This window comes from Camponotus floridanus, unplaced genomic scaffold (assembly GCF_003227725.1).
Source record: "Camponotus floridanus strain SB8 unplaced genomic scaffold, Cflo_v7.5 scaffold59, whole genome shotgun sequence".
Lineage (NCBI taxonomy): Eukaryota > Metazoa > Arthropoda > Insecta > Hymenoptera > Formicidae > Camponotus > Camponotus floridanus.
In genome coordinates, this window is record NW_020229758.1 from 574505 (window position 1) to 595350 (window position 20846).

The 20846-nt window shown below is 40.8% G+C and overlaps 1 protein-coding gene across 5 annotated transcripts in view; it reads right to left on the minus strand.

Annotated features, from left to right (window-relative positions):
- The window catches only part of LOC105251943 (agrin), a 253590-nt gene that overhangs the window by 177040 nt on the left and 55704 nt on the right, over window positions 1-20846 (minus strand). For 4 of the 5 annotated variants that reach the window (XM_025412921.1, XM_025412919.1, XM_025412918.1 and 1 more), the window contains exon 3: window positions 19449-19481. The exons of the other annotated variant lie outside the window; for it this stretch is intronic. In XM_025412921.1, coding sequence (XP_025268706.1) covers window positions 19449-19481 — 33 coding nt within the window. The remainder of the gene's footprint in view (window positions 1-19448; window positions 19482-20846) is intronic. 5 annotated transcript variants of the gene reach the window in all.

Here is a 20846-nt window from a genome sequence, read left to right on the forward strand (position 1 = left end):
CGAGTTCGATTTAACCGAATGTCGGATTCAGACGGACAGTGCGGTACAGCTTTTCGTTACACATGGATAATGTCCCCGGAGTACAGATTATCATGCAAGGGAACGGCAACTCTGGCGATTCAATTTGTTCGAATCAATGACGAGCTCTCAAACAACTAATTATCTGCCGGGAAATGGAAAAATTAATGAAACAGAGAGATATAAAAATAGAAATTAGCGTGCGGTTGTTATTTTCTTGTTGCAATTTACATGTGTATATATGTGTCGAGTGTACCTGGAATTTTTACATTCCACTACATTCAAGATAGATCCTCCCTTTACCGCGTTGTCATGACACGTGGCGATTCTTGATCAACCGCGCAAGTGTAAGCACCGCACGCAGACATTTCCTCCCTCTCTTCCCTCTTCCTGCCCATCGCTGGGGGATGGATCGCTTGAAATTCAGCGCGCGAGTCGGCGAGCTCCGCGTGATCCACGGATAAAAATGGGAAACCCGATTTAGCGCCGGGGCTTAGATTTCGCGGGACATAAAGACGCGGCTAAATCATTCAGACGAGAGTCCCGGGACGTCGCTGAATCTCGCCCGATCCCGACCGGGGGAGAGTCGTGCGCGTGTTTCAGAAAGAGTCGTGTTTGCGCCGCTCCGGCTTGGCTGCGGAACGACAAAACGGAAAACGTCTGGCAGCCATTGTAGTAAATTCTATGGCGGTGTCGTGAGGTCACGTTTCCCCGACGGAGATGCATTCCTCGAAGGTCCCCGAGATTTTCGCGACTTTGGAATTCTTCCGGGAATTTCGCGGTGTTAACCTTTCCCCCGGTCTCCCTCATCCCTCATCCCCCGCTCCCTGATTCTCGTCGACAGTCGGCGGCGAAGATGCGCACGCGGATCAATCTACGGATAGATTATTACTCGGCTTTCGCTCTTCGTCGCTGATGGAGAAATACGCGACATGTGCGTTTTCCTATTGATCGAACAATCGCAACTCTTTGCGCGAATATTTTTAACACAAGAGAACAAAATGAGAAAATATATAAATCTGAAATAATTATCAAGTGATATAGGAATCGTATATAATAAATCGACGTGTGATTCCAATCTGGACACATATTCTTCGTGCATCGCACGTCAAAGAATCTTATGTTGGCCCGTGTCTTATGAGAGTTGTGTGCTTATATCGCGACAAATTTCGTCCGCAAACCGTATCCAAGCTCGCTGAATCTGTTCGAGTTCCTTCCTCTCTCTCTTATTTTTCCTCTTCTCTGCTTATTCTTTTCATCTCGCGCTCGTTCGAGCTGTTTTATACGCGTTTACGCGGACGGAGCATCGCGACTCTATCGAGAGGCGCCTCGTAAATCCCGGCGTCTAAAGTCGACGCGTCATTTCCATATAGATTCCGTTGTATGCGTTGGGTCGACCAGATCGCGGAGATCCCTTCTCGGTAAGGAAGTCGCACCGGGTTCCTTCACCATCCCGTTTGATCGCGAGAATGCATCCCCGGAGTTGCGTGTAAAAACGCGACGAAAATTCCCTTTCCCGCCGAAATCCTCGCCGCGACGTGACAAGAAGAAAAACGTATATACGTCGCTGTCGCGTTCGCAAGTCGAGCGGAAAGCACATCTCGAGATTTGTCGGAGACCCGGGAAAGAAAGTGTTGGGACGCGGTTTCTTCAATCCTTCGCAAACCGATTTATTCTTCTCTTCCCGAAAAAGAGGTGCTCGTTTTCTTTTTATCCAATTTATTTGAATAATCAGTTCCTTTTGCGTAAGAGCGCATCCGGTAAGACGCGCGGGAAGATACATTTCAACGAGTAAACTTGGTCATCGAGTTCGCGTCGCGGTCTGCCGACCTGTGGCGTGTCTGCGATTCAAAGGACATCCGCGACATTGTGCGCGGACTATTGAAGCAAACTGTCCGTGTGTACACAGCGGACAACGAGCGATAGCGAGTTGTACGTACGTTCGGTCAACAATCCGGTCGCAGTCCGTACCTAACCGGGGGACCGTAAAGCCAATTCACCGCAAGGAAGAATATCGGGTCGCGCGGAAAAGCGAAAAATCGCCGGGCGGTATCTCGCGACAAGAACGTAATAAACGACGGCCGTTCCGGCCGGACCTCGGCGGAGATATTACGAGTTACGAGCGCGGGATGTTCTTGGACCGGGATTCGGATCGAGAGCCCGAATTGTCGCGGCGCGAACCGCAAATTTTGGGGGATGCGCGCGCGCGCGCGCGCGCGGGAATAACGGCGCTCTTTTCCGCGCGGCTGTAAATCCGCGGGAATTTATCGCACCGCGCGCAACGACACGATAAATGGGTGGCCGTTCGTCCGGGCGAGCTTTTTGACGAGCGGCTTGAACGCCTTCCCTCCGCCTTCCACCCCCGAGTTGATGCCCACTTTGCTTTTTGTGTCGGTCGGAGCGACACAGATAGAGACGGGATAAATGGCGCCGAGTGAGTACGATGGGGATTGTAACGGGATCCGGTCGAGTGGCTCGACGACAGTGTTCTATAGGCGCGGTATAAATCCCCGGATATGTTCCAGGTAACGATTTAATGGCGTCTCGGGGATATAAAGAGATATGGAGCGGTGTGCGAGGGAGATGGGAACTGAACCGCGGGTGGAGGAGAGCGCGATGATGCTCATCAACGTTATTCCCGGCTGTTGCCGAGGCACATTTATGTTTTACGTCCATTAATTCTTCATTAATTTGCATTCTACTTTGGCAAGTCTTTTGAAGTTTCCATTAATTTACGCTCTGTTTGCGATAGACCTCGCTCATTTCAGCCTTCTATTATGATAATCTTACTTTAACGACGAGCGAAGCAACAGTGAAGAATTTCCTTTTATCGATTGCTCGATCGAGTCAAATTAGAGCCGATGTAAAATGGATTTTTTTAACGCGATGTACGAGATATATTACTTCGACAATACAATATTCAATCCTTTGAATTCGAAATCATTTATCAGTTGGCCGACTACTTGCGATCCCTTAGAAAGATGCACGTTATAGCGTACGTATATACATTCGTCCGTGCATATAGATTATCCCTCTCACGTCTCTGCACGAAATATGTGCATTTATTACAAAATATCTGAGCGTTGCAGCGCGCGTGCATTCGTTTCCACATTAGAAAGCATAAAACCCTTGCCGCGTCTGCACGAAATATGTACATTTATTTTCTTATCCACTACCAATAGCAATATTTCGGACAAAGATGTAATAGAAAATTCCAAGCAATTTCTCCCTATTATTTATCACTGATTTATTGTCTATTTAAAATTATTATTACACGATGATAAATGATGTACTATCGATCAGAATCGCCGAATGCGCGCTTGTTCCGCGATCTCAAAAATATCTCGCGTTGCCAATCGAATTTTGCGCCGAAAACCGATCAGAAGGAATAATATCAATCAGCTGTGCATAACGGATAATGATGAACGAAATCAATCCGCCCGACGAATGAATTCAGGGTCGAGTGGGATCGTTATCATGTCTCTGTCCGGCTTTAGGAATACGAACAGAGCGCTTTGTGTGACAGTGGCCTCCCTAATTAAGGCGCGCTCATAATTGCCTATCCACGCGTGTGCCTAGACACGGGCATAACCAACCGTGCCGTCGACGCCGATTGTCGGCGGCGATTGTTGGTTGTGCACTTGTCAGTTCAAAGCGTTGCCTGAGCGAACTCGAACAATACGCAATCATATGCCGCGAGCGTACGAGGCTCCGTCTGGAATATGTTGCGATTATTACGGGGCCGTGATAGCACGCCTAAGTGATAGCGCGTTGCTCAAGTGTTACTTGTCCTTTAGTCGGACCTAAAGTCGGAGTTTGCGGAGTCGCGTTGAAAGGGTTAATCAGTTCTACGAGATTACGAGAGGAGTGACTTTTATATGCGAGTAATAATTTTTACACGACAGTAGCAAATCCTTTAAATCCCAGCATATTTTTTAGTTGAAAGACTTCTTCTCTTTATTTTTGAGTAAAAAAATTAAGTTTCTAGACATGTCTCTAAAAGATATCTAAAAATTGACTTATCGTTTTAGATCTTTTCGTGCTGTCTAGGTTAAGGAATTATCAGGAGTGGCTTCGTGACAGCATTATCGATTATTCGTAGCTCGTTAGTTTTTTTTTTCAGTCGCACACATCTACATATCGTCGCGAACAAATAACGCCTTAATTAAAAGAGGTGCCGTTTGCGATTGTTAGCGCGGCCAAGCGAGCTCGCGAGAACGCACGGGGATTATTCAACCGGGGATACACAAGCGCGTGAGCGCGAGCGAGCGCGATATAATGTTAGGTAAAAACTATATAATCATAAATCACAGCCGCCGTGGTATTGAAAGTGCGATATTTTGCCCGCTCAAGTAAATGCCTCGGCGATAACATAAGCTCGTCCGTCTTAATTAAGGTCCGCGGCCTGTGTTTTGCCCGCGATAGATACGGAAAACAAATCGACATCCAAAGCCGTGCACGGTAGCTCTGCTGTGTGTGTGTGTGGTCGTTTAGATTAACGTTGAGCTAGCCACAATCTGTTCGCCGTTACGTACACGGCGTGCTCGAGAAATAGCGCATTTTCAGCGAATACATTACAGAATGGCGGATGTTGCGAGGTTCTTGTTTTACGAAAAGACGCGATAAATTAAAATGTGTTTGCAAATTAATCTCTGAACTTCGAAAAGATTTTAGATTAGTAAAAACAAGCGGATAATTTTATGGTCCATCGTTTTTTTTTTTTATAATTTTCATATAATTTTGTTCGAGCTCGACGTTATAAAATTTTATTCGGAACGACGATCCACAATCGCGGAGAGCTTGCACTTTGAAACGCGCTCCACAGTTTTTCCGTTAAATATATGGCATCTGAATTTCATTATAACCGCGAATACCTTAATTAAGCCCGGTTCGCAATTGGCTATCCGCGAGTGTACGATATATATCGACGGTCCCGGCGTTCCTGTGGCTGCATCCGAACAATACATCCATGGATGTGCAGGCCATTCCTCCAGGGTCAGTAGGTGCAACTAGCAGCTCGAAAACCCTATTCAATTACTCCGCTTGAGTACACCGGGTGTTCCGACAGCGGTGGTGACGATATCCACCTGAACGCAGCACGAGATTTGTGGAGACTTAATTATATGCATCATGTGGCGCATAGTAATCGCGAAGCACAGTAATTGGCTCGAATAGCAGCTGACTAGCAAGAAAATGACGTCGAGTTTCTAATAACAGGGATAATTCAATGATTAACGCGCAGATGATTCTATACATTTCAATTTTTTTTAAGGTATAAGAGCATCGTAAACACAAAATTTTTTCCTAGCGATTTTTAACGATTTAGTAGCACTGAAAAAAAGAAAATGTAATTAGATTCGCAGTAATAATAAAAAGATATATCCGATTATACTTATGTCTGATTATAACGAGCAACATCTACTAAATCCGAAAGAATACACACTTTCTTCATTCATTACATTAAATCCAGTTACACTTTACCGATTAAATTTATTTCTTTTCACATCGCAAAACAAGCATAATACAAGTGGGAAGCAAAAAAGTTGGAATTAGGGATTCTACGAATGGAAATTTTTCTGGCACCTAAGAAGTGTATTACAGCTGCTTTTTACGACTGCGCGTTCAGGATGCTTTTCACGTGCGTTTAAATAACGCATGAATGCGACACCAACGTCGCGGGTCGAGTTTAATCGTCTTAGTACCTCTCGTCGAGGTTTCCTGTAATTATTTCCCTTTGCAGGATTACGAGTCTAATTACAAGCGTCTGGCGGGCAGAAACGTGCAGAATCCGGGTTCTTTCGAGTATTTGAAGCATTGCGAGCTCACGACGCCGTCGCGACGTCTGCTTAACGTCTGACGAATAAAGCAGGTGTGCGCGCGAGTGTGGTTTTAACGTCGACTAAGTTGGAGCACGATGAGGTTCATGGAACCTCCGAGATGTCTACGGCTTAGCGAAACTAAGCAAACTATCGCTACTGCTTACCGTTCCTGACATACCGCCCAAATGCGCATAGAGACAAAGCAACGATGAGACAACCCGGGCGCAGAAGGGGAGGAGGGAGGAGGGAAGGATCAAGGGTGTCAAGCACTTTCCCGCACGAAAGCGATTATCGGGCCACGAAGCGGCAGGCATTTCGATCATATCTATACCATTCCACTAAGATATCTTCCGTAAATTTGAAATACATATCGATAATTATCATATAAAATCAGATAAAAAAATATCCATGAAGATGCAAATGATTAGATGATAACAAAGATCAAGAAGCGGAATATTTGAAATATTTTTTGAAATATTTCACTTTAATAAGCTTCATTTCTAGTTACTCGACTCGTATAAATTGTTATTACTTTGCAATGAAATTTAGACATAATTTCATTCATAACTATGTTAAGTATTCTATCCGTACATCGTGTAACATAATTGATATTATTTATCATAATCGCGAAATGTGATATCAAGTTTCAGGCATCACCGCGTTTTCCCATATATGTAATCTGAAGTATGCAATAACTACATGCGCCCTTGTTATATACGTAATTGAATCCTTTCAATAGCCGGAGGCTGGTTGACCATCGAGAATATATATATATATATACATGCAAGGACGTAACATATTACAATCCTATCCTTCCGTAATAATCGGGTCGAAAACTGATTCTATTTTAATCGCATGTCAATCTGTTTGTAAACGAGCTGATATGTCGCATCTTACTGTACATGATTCAGAAACATATATCCGGATCAAATGCCGTGTGATAAAACGTGTGAGATTAAATTCATCGCGTTCACGTTGCGTTAGGATTAAGCTTAAAATTCGGATGTCCATTACACGGATTGCGGCGAAAGTTTTTTGTCACATGTGTGATATAAAATTTCAATCATTCATCCCATTTAAGAATTATTGATCGAAAGCAGCACAATAATGCGTTTTAATTCCGCTATGAATGGTCGATTGTGAGATGCCAAACAATTGCTAAAATACGCCATCGAAGGCAATAAAGTCCCTCGAACGAACACTAACTAGCTCGAGCTCTTATTACGTCAAGCTTGGTTCCGCGTTCGATAACTCGTAAAAAAGTTGAAGGACTCCCACAGAGTACTGAAATGACGGCAACTTTTCATAATCGCGGATCCGTCCTCTCCACCCTTCGAGTCCTTCCGTTCTCTGGCCGCTCTCATCTACCTCGTTTTGCCGGCCATTCTCATCTAGCTCCTTCACTTGAAATTCAACGATAAAATTTCCCAGGGCGAGCTTATGTCACAGATAATCGCGCGACCGCTGTCCTTGGAGAAAGTATCATTGCATTCGCGGAAAAAAGTTTAAATTAGATGCAAATCAAGATTTTATCATTACAGAAAAAAATCTATTCGAAATTAATCGAAGGATGCGAACAAAAAGACTCGTAATCCAACGATAAGCCCTGTGAGAAAATCGTCGCGCGAAATTGCGGCGATACTGCCGAAAAAGGGAGAAGGAAATAGAGCATTATGGACGAAACAAAGGCTATGATAACGCTGCGCTGCGTACAATGGTTAACCTCGCGAAATACGAGGGTCGTTTTCCTCGATGATTCCCGTAATGTCGGATAATCCAGCGTTGGAAAATGATTCGCCGTATGCGGGAGATGGCTGATTTTACCGGTTAAGTTTTAACGACGGTTTTATGACGTCACAACCAGTTACTCCGTCATATGTCAAGCATTATTCACGGCGAGTTGGTGTAGAGAACGGACGTGCGTGAGAAGGGCAATAAAATCGAGTTCTCGCGAACACCTCGCGCGTGATACGAGCCCCGGTTTCGATCGGCGAGATTTATGCACCACCAAGGAAATTCGCTGTTCCGGTAACGAGAGACACCCGCCGAAAGATATGAAATAAGAGAAGAAAATGGAAAAGCGATTTTTATTATTCGTAATGCATGCAGAGATATTTTGATTGACGATATATTGGGAAAATATGATATAGCAACTTTTTATTTTATATTATCACCGATAAAATGACAGAATATATTGTAGCAATTAAATTTAGAGACATATATCATTTTGCACAATTGTAATTAAAAAGGATGATGTAACCAGCGATACGAGCGATTAAATAATGTAGCTGAAATGGGAGAATCGGGGGGAAGATTTCTATCTCACCGACTAATGTGTTCAACTTTTGAACCCCCCAACAACTCATTAGAAAAGCGTCATTTACGTTTAAACTGTCGCGCAGATAATTTCCGGGCCGAAACTTTCTCGCGCCGATCTTTTTTCTGTTGCTTAAAGCGCGGTATCATCAATCATTGAACAATAGCGGCCGAAGGCGAGCCGGCAAAAAGTGAAGCTTCTCGGCTGATTGTCGAGTAGGCGTGCATGTACGACGCGACACAATGGAAACTTTCGCGCTATTGTGGCAGATGGCTTGTTGGACAAGGTTCGTTGAAAATAAAAGCTATATTCCACGCGCCCGATCCCACACCACCCAACCCCAACGCGCTAAGGAAAACTCGGCAACGAGAGAAAGGGTTAACGCGGTCCAGATAACCTCGCTAAGTCTCGCCGCGGTAGCCAACTTTTTCTTTGTTCCCGAGGTCGGATAGTCCCGAGCCCCTTTCTTTCTCCCTTTTTCGAATATCTTCGGGCTCTCGACAGACGGTGCCGCGAGACAACATCGCGGCCGCGAGTTGGAAGCTCTTTTCGACCGAGAACAATGGCGATCACGCGAGGCGTTTGTCTTGAAAGTGGCTCGAGTCAAAATTTGCAAACTTAGAGAGTAATTTCGGATATACGAGCACACGTTATTGTATCCTTTACGTTAAACTATCTCTACTAATATCAATGTATCCGAGAGATCTGTTGCTCATGACGTTTTTCGCAAGTAGTGAAAGAATTATCTTTGTTTTCTTTGCATCTACATAAAGTATAAATGTTGTATGCGTGAAGACTTTGCAACTTGCGCGATACGAAACTGTGGAAATCGCGGTTCATAAATCTACCATTTGCAGTTGTAATCCGCGATATATTCAAGTTATTTTGACGGTTAAACACATTCGGGTTTGCACCTGCCAAAGGTTTCATAATTCTTATCAGCGCTCGAACGTAGCAGGTGCTACCACGGTGTACCATGAAATTAACGAGGATACGTATACGATTTTAGCGAAAATACGAGTTCATCATTTCCAGAGATAATTTCTCCCGGAATGCATCAGCGTGTGGTGCAGCGTATATCTGTTGGTTGCGCAAAAGCCTCACCAAAGTGTCGACTCGGAAGATCGAAATGTGTTCACCTAGCAGCGCGCTAGAATCTCGAGAGACAAGCACGAAGATGGAGTGTACACATAAATCGCGCGACTTAAGCCCGAATAATAGACTATCGATTTTGTTCTCGGGTCGCTCCGTCGCTGCGTGCGTTTACTTAGCGGAAAATTAACTCTTGTGACTGAATCGCGAAAGACTGGGTTAAAAAACGCGAAAACGTCTACGCAAGACTGATTTATCCTCGCGAAAAATGAATCGCCGGCGATGGCGAAGATAGTCGGATGTCGCCGAAAAATCGAATCGTAGAAAGATTATTTAGACACAGAAAATTGGTAGTCCTTTTGAACAATTTTTACTCAAATACACAAATTTATTTAGCCATCGCTGATGATGAACAACTGGAAGATTAATGATATTTCTTAAATAATATATAATTCTCTTTCTCGAACAGAGCTGCACATATTTGTCCCGCTTACGTCAAATCCGGCAGTCACACGTATACGGGATACCTACTATTTGAACATACGTTCGTAATATAGAATGGGGACTGAAATTTCGAGCCCCTTTCACAGCGAGAACGGCCTCCGGCTCTTAGGCTCTTGCTGAACAAACGCGCGGCAAAGCGCGGCCTTAGTTACGACTAAAGTTTGTAATATACGATCAGGTGTATCGCATCGTCGGTCGGCGCAATAAGACCGTAGGTCTGACGAGGAAACTTGTATATCCAAGTTTGAAAGCAAACTGCCCGCGTTACCCCTTAAGATGTATAATATGTTACGGAAATATTACGGTAATGAGTAACCCCGTAAATATTTAAGGGAGAGAGTAAATCGCCGTGATTGCGCGATTGCGCAAGATTTGTCGGTACAAAACTTTATAAAGGACGGATCTTTATTAATATAATCGAACTCGCGCGCAAAACAAATGTATTTTACTTGTCATATTTTACACCGATCGGTAGTTTTCGCGCATTGTTGAATTACAAAATATAAATTCTCGAATCGTTATAATTTCTATTGTATTTTATTCTCTATACGCCGCATATTTTGCACGATTTTAAGCTTTATGATAATTTACGTAATGACCTATTATGGAATAAATACTCGTAATTACAAATTGTTTCGTGATTGCGGTTTCAATGAATATGCCAGGGAATTGTATGAAATAAAGCGGCATGATAGACATGCGCTTAAATTCCGTGAGAGTTACGTAATCGCGTCGTTATATGTGCGTATTACAAGGAATGAGATGTTATTCACTCTCTCGCGAGCGGTAGTTTAATTCAAACCGTGCGTTACAAGGTACGGTACACATGTAGCTACCACATCGAGCATCGTCGATCTTGCCTGAAGCAAGCAGATAAAGCGAGGGCGACACGTCATAGGTGCGCGTGTTCCGGGAGCTCGTTAAAGCATGGTCGATATTCGGTTATCAAGCTCGGCTAACGTTACAGACCCTTATTTAGATCGGCCGATGAGGAACAAATGACACCGAAGGTGCAATAAAAAAAGATCCGACAAGCGCGATTAATTGGCAGCCTTTTAGTTTACTCGATTCTGGTATAATTGCTCTTTCATGATATCAGAGGCAAGTAGGCTAGCCGCGGGGATGGAGAGCTCGAAAGTTTTAAAATGCTTCTTTCCTTCACTTAAGCACAACCTTTCTGAGCTATCGATGGCCCAGTTCAGAAGCACAACAATCTCAAATTTAATTTATCGCGGAAAGTTCAGCCTCAAGTCGCTGCAAATCAATTGAAATTCTTCCTTTATTTTACCATTTTCCTCATATCGAACAGAAACGATTTCGATGTTATCTCGATAATGATTGGAGAATTCTAACTTTTCAAATTGTTATTTTGCGCCTCAGTAGGCGTCCATAATTATGCCGAATAGATATTACAAAAACATTACGAGATAAATTAATGGAAGAATGTCCAATAATTTCTTTCAATGTTAACAAAAATGCCTTGAAATCGAACGAGTAGCTTTCTGCTATCGTTTAATAGTGAAGCGAACATATAGGCGTGGTATTTTTGAAAACTTGCCGGTAATCCGAATTTAGATCCGAGTCGATCCAGTGTCGATGCCAAAGCCGATTGAAATTGTTACACTAGTTTCAATATCGACCGCGTTCGATACTCCATTTATCTAATGCTATCGTTCGACTAAATTGTAAAATCAAAAAGTGCATGAATACTTTACGCATCAAAGTGATGAAATTATAACTTGTTACAAGTATAAATAAATAAATGTGCGAGAAATCGTTTGCAATATTTTCGCGTTTAATTTTTAGTAAGTAAAAGTTGAATTTAATTTTTTATTTAGAAAATCATAGACATGGTTAATCAATAAGTTTTTAAATATTGTAAATGAGAGGCATGATTTAAAAAAGAAAGAGAAAGGAAAAGAAATTGTCATATTTTTTCTAAATGCATTTCATGGAATATCGTTGCTCAACAAATTTTCTAATGTTCTCGAATATCGTCCGATTCTTTCACATGACAGGCAAGTTATCTATTTCGTGACGAAATTCGCGCAGAATTGCCTCAGATCGCAGATTAGCCTCAGTGGCGGATATGAGGAACCGGGATCGGCCGAGCGTCCAACTTCCGGGACACACATAGATTTCCCCGTCTTATGGAGTTCTAAATCTAGTCGATATCCCGATAACTTTCCGCGGCTCATCGAACACCGGCATACGGTTTCTTTCTCGCCGTTTGAAGAATTGCCGTGCTAAAAACGCTCCGATCCCCGGGGTAATCTTCGCCTTAAATAAAAACGCGCAAAACCGTCGGACCGGATTTCCGACCGTCAGCGAAAATCGTCACTAACGATCCGTTTCATCGCCCGTTCCAATGGCCGCTCCGATGGCTATCGAAAGAATCGAGGATGTCTTCCTCTCCTCCCTCTTTCTACCTCTTACAACATATATTTCCTATTGAAGTAAGTTTTCAGATTCGAATCTGTCTTTTCGCAAACGTAACGTTTTTTTTCCCCGTGATAAATTGTAACCTTTTACAGCTTATATCTTTTTTACACGCGTACATTTGCAAATGCTTCATCAAATCTTGTCGTTTTTTTATTTCAATAACACGCAACGTTTATAATCCATCAACTACAAGAGAATTAAATGATAAAAGCTCACGATGTAATGCCGCGTATCAATTTTTCAAAATAATTATAACTCGGGACAAAAAACATTTGTCATCAGCTCCCAAATAAAAGATGCGACTACGATTTTTATTCCATTATATTCATATATACGCGAATATTATGATTTATCGTATCCCACATGTACGTAGAATTTTGACAGTGATGATTTGTAGCGCTCGCACGAAAAACAGCGAACTTTTATAAATAGCGCAAGACTGAAAAATATATCAAGCGCGAGCCTTCGACTCTCATCGGCGCAACTGGCATTCATCTGAATGAAAAATAGCATGGCAACAGTTTGCCACAAGGATGAACAATGTTTTTCTATATAAATGTTGCACTATCAAGGGACTCTGAGTGGAGGGGAGGGGGGTGGAAAGGAGGAGGCGGAGAGGGAGATTTTTTTGGCCGGGATGGAGGTATAGTTATCGGTCCGTTGCATGCACGGACATATAAATCTATGACTGCCGATAACCCGCTTTTCAGAATAAATATCGTTGCGTTTTTCAGTTCTACCAGTGAGGCGGGTCCCGCCCGCTTTTTAAATAAACATATTGCGACGCGTAATCCCTTAATACTCGCCGTTTGTCGAGAAAAATGAAACTGTCAGCGACCGTATTCTCGTCAATGTCGATCCAACATTTTCGTAGAAACAAGGACGGTTAATTCCCCGGTATATATGGCACTGCGAAGGAAGATTATACGAATCTGACAGTTATGTATATCAGTCTCTTTTGCAAACTGTTGTTTCAAAATAACAATTGTCAATTTTCTTTACGAGCGCGTAAAATGGCGCGACAAATTTTAATTACATTTACCAACGCGAGACGATTTTTCGATCGCGCTACCGACGAGAAAATTGATACCGAAATGAACGAGGGGAAGACAACGATATAAACGGCATTACACGCTCGCGTGAAGGCTTATTGAAAGCGGTACGCGTTACTCGAGCGACGATGCGACTGATTTGGTCGCGCTATCAGAATACGCTGATCGTTTATGAGCAGCGAGCAGTGACACGATCGGACACGCCACGTGAAAGATTTCATTTAAGGTTTCCATCGCGTGCAGAGGGCGACCGCAGAGGTGCGTGACCGGGTTTGAAGGACCGTCAGCGAAGCAGCGATCAATCACGCTGTCGATCGATTAATTGATGTCAATGTCAAAAATACTGAACGCTTCGGCAATTTCCATCGATTTCGCAGCTTTAAAAAGAATAAAAGGAAAAAACGCCTCTGTAAAAGAATAACTAAATTGTATTCGAGCCACGATTGAAGGTAGAACAGATTTCGTCGAAGGCTACCGATGTATTATTCATTTATGATGATTGTAGCTTTTTCCTAGGTTCCTTGCGAATATCAATTAAAGCCAATGTACGCGATGCAGACTGTACTCTGAAATAAGATAGTTGCGAAGACACAATTGTCAGATTCTCTTGCCTTACAACTCGACAAGGAACATGTTAAATCTGTAAGGTACGTGCTGAGGAAGTCTTAGACTGGCTGTGACGGTAATTCCGGACACGGTTTAACCGCACTACCACCATCGCTACCCTTAACAGCCGCATCTGTTCTTCTCTTGATCTTCGTTCTCGTCCGGAAACACGAAACTCAAAGTTGCGTGAACAGGAAGAGCAGAGAATGGAATGAAGTGATGCGAAGGAGGATAGAAACGGAGAGTGAGAAATAGGACAAAGAAGCTGGGGGGAGGGACCCTAGAATAGAAATAGAGGAGACATACAGAAGAGAGAGAGAGGGGGAGGGGATGGGGGGGAGGGGAGAATAGCTAAGATAGTCGGAGGAAGGAACGCGGAAACTTCCGGTATAGAACTCAAGCTTGATTGCCGACGACGAATTGAATTAAACGCTAGTAGGAAGAGCTTGTGGAGGAAGGGGAGGAGAACAAGGAGGAAACCAAAATTAATTCGAGCTCGAGCGATTAGCGCGAATTAAGTTCCGTCTCAACGAGCCGTCTCGATTAATCGTGCGAGCGCACATTGCAGATTGCCGAAGCATCCGACTAACCAATTGACAAACACGCACGTAACCGGGTATGTACGTCAATTATTTGCGTGTTGTTTCGCCGACAGTAAAAGTTGAAATAATTCAGTTAACAAGAAACGAAACGTTTTCACTCGAATTTAATTTGAAATCTTTTATCATCAATTAATGTCAATATTTAAAATAGCTTTGCGTTTTCTGTCCCACTTTATTGCAACGTGCTTTGCTACGCGACGTCTCTGCAGTAACGTCACTGGAGATGATGAAAGATTGAAAAGAATGCAGCACATTATAAGTATTATCGGCATCATTATCCATTATCGATATCTATTTGGGTATGTAGGACGATCGCATGTGTGCATTTCCCATATGGTTATTTTCTTTGGTGAGGTTTACGCAGAATATGCGTAATACATTACCGGTAATGCTCATACATAGGCGATTTTTGACGCTACTGAATGCCACCGTATATTCAATAATATGTGCGATCCACTAGTGTAGTTTCGGGATAAAAGGGATCGGAAATTAATTTAAGTGATCCGATCGTTGAAAGCAAACGATGTTATCTCGCGATGAAATTCGTTCGCCATATTGATCCGCATATTGTTTTAATGTTTCTGTTTGGAACGTAACGTATATATGTACTATTTTGGAACGAAACGCTCTCGTTGTAATTCAACATTGAATTTTGAGCATAACTTGTTAATTTTTAAATTGAAAACAAGTTTGCTTATAGCTTTCCATCAAAATTGTTTGTTTTATTATTTTTTTAAGCTTATTGCAATAAATTTATCACAAGCTTCCTAAAATCTCTCTATAATAATTATAAATCTCTCATATTACATATACATTTATATGTAGATAGATTCTCTATCACGTCGCTCAGCACACATTAACGGAAATGTACATATTTACACAATAAATAAAAAATGAAAGCACAATTTTCCATATTCGTGATCAAAGCTGCAATGACGAAGAAGCAATAAATTCTCCCAACGTAAAAAAAATAGACAAGTATGAAATGAAGTGCAAATATATGCATTAGAGTGCAGTCAGAACTACGTAATAAATATTCCATAAGAAACGGAAACTTGACATAGAATAGATTGGGATACTATCCATCGCGGGAAAAAGAATCAAAAAATACATTTATTTACCGTCATTTTTTCCTCGCGCGAAGTAATTATATCGGTAAATTATATCGAGAAAAATCCAGAATTAGACGAACAATCGGTCCAGCTCTTGTTGTATCATCGCTCGAAATTTTCAAAGCCGCGCGACACTCTCGTTATGGGCGGGCATCGGGCTTCACTTTGGAAAGTTTTAGGTAAAAACCGACACATATTCCGGGGCATTATACCGGCATTTGTAACCGAGTGTGTCGCGCGGCGACCGCGCATGTAATGTGTACATTACCCGAAGCCGATTCCGCCGTTGGCGCATGTACGCGTACCATGTCGCGATGTTCGCGACATTCGCGTGTGCGAGGGGATGCATGGGAAGAGTGCATATAGTTCGCATATAGTACCGCAACACACGCACACCCCCGCGCGCGAGCGCGTATAAGGGCGGCGCACCGTTATGTTGCGCCCGAGGGCACGATAATTCAGCAGAAAAACCGCGAAACATTTGTCCGGCCGCCATTAATTCCGAAACTGCCCCGACATTTCTGGCGAATCTGCATAAAACCGTAACGTACCACTCGATAATTCGACCGATACGCTCGTACCCTTGGTCTCCCTCGACCAACCCTCGTTCTCCATTCTTCCCTCCAACTCTTCCCGATTCTCTCCCGCTTCCTCTTCCCTTTGCCGCCAGGTGGTCCGGATCGTGTTTTATCTGGCGTTTTTTTTTTTTTCCGCGCTTTGCACTCTCCGCAATTCCCTGCAAATCCGCTCGATGTCACCGACATGCGAGGGAGGAAGCGAACCCTTTGCGATCGTGTTACACGATACGGCGCAGCCAATAGCACTCTCGTTCCGCTTCCGGCCAAACTATAATATACTCTATCTGCACACGTTCAACTTTCATTTCTCTCTTTCCCTGTATTTTCATTTCCGCAAGTGCCGTAAAACATTCTTTCGTTTCAAATGTTTCAGTTTAATTTATCGTGACGTAACTCTGTCCATTTGCAAATGCGCAGCTACGCGATATGTATATGTATTATAATTTACCAATACATTGGTAAATGCATACGTTGCGACAATATTAGTTTGACTGGCATCTCTTAAAAAAGAATACATAATTGATTCAAGTGCATTCTAGATGTCATCAGAATCTAGAAATATCTCAACTGCTGTGTCGAGTGCTGATACTATTTCAGCGACTTATATACTGTTACTGCTTAATGCAACTCAAATTTTAATGCAACTTAAATTGTCAAGCCAGCTCGTCATTCATAAAAGCAAATCAGGTTTAGATTTAAGTTTGGTAAATTTAGATGGGAATCAGAAAGATTGAAAATATTTCGCGGATTACGTGCGTATCGCGATATTTGTAATTAATTTTTCAAAGGCATCGGTAAAATTGCGAATACGGCGGGACAATGTTTGTGCGATGGGCAAAAGAAAAGAACCGCACAATGGCTGCATATTCGTTTGCTTTAACGCCCGTTGCCTTCTAATTAAACCGACCACCGAAAACGAGAAATTGCAAGCGAGCGGTTTTTTTACGGGGTCAATGTGCACGGCCAGTTGGCTGCCACAAGTTAGTGGTAGAAAAAAATGGGAGATTGAGCCGCGACTAATTTACTCCGATTGTATTAATTGAAGGGTCACGCAGAGATCGTTTAGTTCAATTTTAGCAATTTCTCTATAAGTTTAATGAAATTTATAAAAAATTTCATTTTAAACTTTTAAATAAAAGTAAAAAATATATATACATGTATTATGTATTTTCAATTTGATTATATTATTATAATGATTTTATAATTACACGTATATTTTATAACGTTATATATTATATTCTGTTTTGTGTGAGGTAAAAAATATCTTTAAAATAAAATATTATAAATCAAGTTATGAAAATTATATGATAAAACCATATAAAAATTGTTTATAACATCATGGTAGAGCACCTGTTTGAATAAAAGTTGAAAAACTGGAAATAATATATCTTGCAATGTTTTTATTTTTTTAAATTATCTTGATCTTATAATTCAAACTATTCTATATATATGCATCTTTCTGCCATTGCTCTTCCATTCACGATCGTTCACTGACATGGATTGAAAAAGCAGTCCCATTATAAATAATTTAAATGCATTGCTCGAGAGTAAAAAGCGCGGATAGCAAACTCAACGCCAGCAAAATTGATACGATGCGTTTTCCACTTTTCTTGCGACGCGAATGCCAGTCGCTGTGGTCAATACATTTCCGGACATATGTGTGTATGCATCTGTATACATATGCAATGGGGATTTTGTATATTTATTTATTTATTTGCCAGCTCGCGCGCATCTCTTTTCGTTTCGTCTCTTCTATGCCATGTAAATTTATCCCGGAGACGAGAAAGCTTTCACGCATTTCGATTTCTCTTACAGATATGAATCAAAAAAGATGATCGTAGATCAATGTGAAACCTGATCAAGATATATATTTGTTTTGCGATTTGTACTCTTTTTTTTGAGTATGTTTGTATGGAAATGAACGGACTATGACGAGGGTTCACTATAAGTCTTGTAGCAGTATCGGACAATCGTGCCATGATTTTGTAGCATATTTTATACAACTGTCGCAAAAAGTTTTCGATTCTATCGAAGGGACACGCAAACGGAGACGAAGGATGAAAAACGAGAAGAACCGGGAAAAATGGGGTAAAAGAAGGAGAAAAAGAGATGAAGATACGATGAGAGTAACACACGAGTACAGATTGTTGATCAGGTGCATGAAAGGAAACCCCCTTTCCTCAATTCTGCCGAGTTTCTCCCGAAGAATCCTAATCTTCCCGGCATAGCACCGATATAACGGAAGTCGCTTTTCCCGCTCGACAGTCTTGGTCCCCTTTTCTTCGCTTGATACACGACGAAGGTAGTCGGATAAACGGTTCCGCGGCATCGTCGGGGATCTACGGGATTACTATCCCGGAGCCTAATCAGCCAGATTGCCTGCAACCTGCCGTCCTTATCTCGACGGTACGCTTTTCCGATCTCTCTTTCTTCTTCTTCTCCTTCTGATTCTGCGAGCGATGAACCCCCATGAAAGACCAGCCCCTTTAACATCACCGACAGTGAGGATCGCTTCGCGAAAGAATACTTTTTCCTCTACCGGATACGACTTGTGATGCGCGCGCGTACGGGAATCTTTGGCGAATTACATGGAATTGGCTCTCCTTGCCCTCGAGATGCAGTCAAAAGAAGATGAGTCGCTTTTCATGCAGCGTTGAAAATTGCGTCAAATTTAAATAAAAGTTAGGACGCAAACGATGTAATTTCTCAGACAAGCAGATTAACAATTTCCTACTCTATACAGCAGTATAGTTAGAAATATTGCTATAATAATTGCGACAGAAAATACAGATAGAAACTACAGATAAATATATGTAGAAATTATCTCGAAATAATTGAAGTTTATTAAATTAAATTAGGTAACTATTAAATCAGGCAATAGTTTTTTGGAATTATTATTAATCGATCAAATTATAATAAATAATATAGTAATAAAATATACAATAAAATATATATATATATATTCAAGAAATTTTATTGTATATTTTATTACTATATTATTTATTATACTTTATGATTAATAATTTTATATATATATACAACTTTGATCGAATTTACGTAACAGCGAGTCATAAATATTTTTTGTAAATTACCTCTTCAGTCGTGTCGTAAATCGTTGATTACGTATCTCGTAAATTTCGAAAAAAACAAAACATAAATATCGATTAATATACGATATTAATATCGATAATGTACGAGGTTGAATGGAAATTTCATTGCACACTCTTTTCAACATGATAAACAATCGGTAATTGAGAAATAGCGCATGCGGTAATAATTGTATAGATTGTTAGATGGAACACTCACCCGCGTTATTATTGGCGAAATTTAGATCCTTACCTGAAACAAAAGAAATAAACATTATTTGCAGCACAGATGATAATTGTGTGTTGTAGATATATCGATTTCAGGATGTATCAAGTTGTGAGATGCAATAAATAACCTTATAATTTTTGGAAGGGGACAATCAATTGATAATATTAACTATTCCAATTTATTTTAAGGCTAATAAGGCTCTGAGATCATCTATTTCAGTGGAATTAGATTACATGTCGATTGTTATTTATCGATATCTAAAGATATTCTCAGTTCACGTTATTATTATTATCGAGATTAAATTTATTAATATGAAAAACACCCGACGATGTATTTCGCGAATAGCTTCATTCATTTTCTTGCAGAACAACGCATGTAATCCGATTTAACGTCTCTTTCTGTTATACTTATCGGATTAAGCGCAATTTCAGCGACTTCAACTACATACCAAAATGTTCGAATTTAGTTAGACACGCGATCCTTCTTGTGTTGTACACATATTATTTCATGTAAACTAACATGTAATCCGCGCGTGAGTAATCTACCCAAGCACGGAGTATTCGCGCAGTTTGCGTTTAGTTACATATGATCCTCTAGAAACATAGAATCAAAGATGCATATGAGATGGCAGAATAAGACTAACAGATCTTTTTCTGGCACCTCTCACTTCCAAATATTTATAATATAAATATTTATAAATAAAGTATAGATAAAATATTTATAAATATTTATAAATAATATCTCATTCGCAAAACGTAAAATACGACGATTTTGATAAATTTGTTGAAAAATTGATATAAATTGACAAATTACATAAAAGGAGCGCTGTATTTTTACGCCAAAAATTAAAATAGAAAAAATTTAAATTTAAATAAAAATTTAAATTTAAATAAAAATTTAAATTTAAATAAAAATTAAAATAAAAAAAAATTAAATTAAAAATTAAATTAAAAAAATTTAAATTTAAATAAAAATTTAAATAAAAATTTAAATAAAAATTTAAATTTAAATATCTTGATATTTTTATATTAAAAGAAGATATTTTGAATCTAGATGAATATAGGATATAATCATATATAAATAATTATGTGTGTAACATATATAATTATATTCTATATTTACCTGAACTGACGATTTTTTTATATATTACTATCACATGTATTATTGTATAAATACGATTGCGCACCGCCACGAATTAAAATACGATTGGCATAATGCATGTGACTGGCCATAAAATTACGAGAGAGGCAACTCGATGCAATATTTACATGGTAATGGATCTTGGGAATACACGACGTTTTTCCCTCTTGCGATAAGGAATGCACCGTCGTCTGCAGCAGCCCGTACGGTCTGAGATTCGTGCATTTTCGCAGTGAATCTCAACTTACT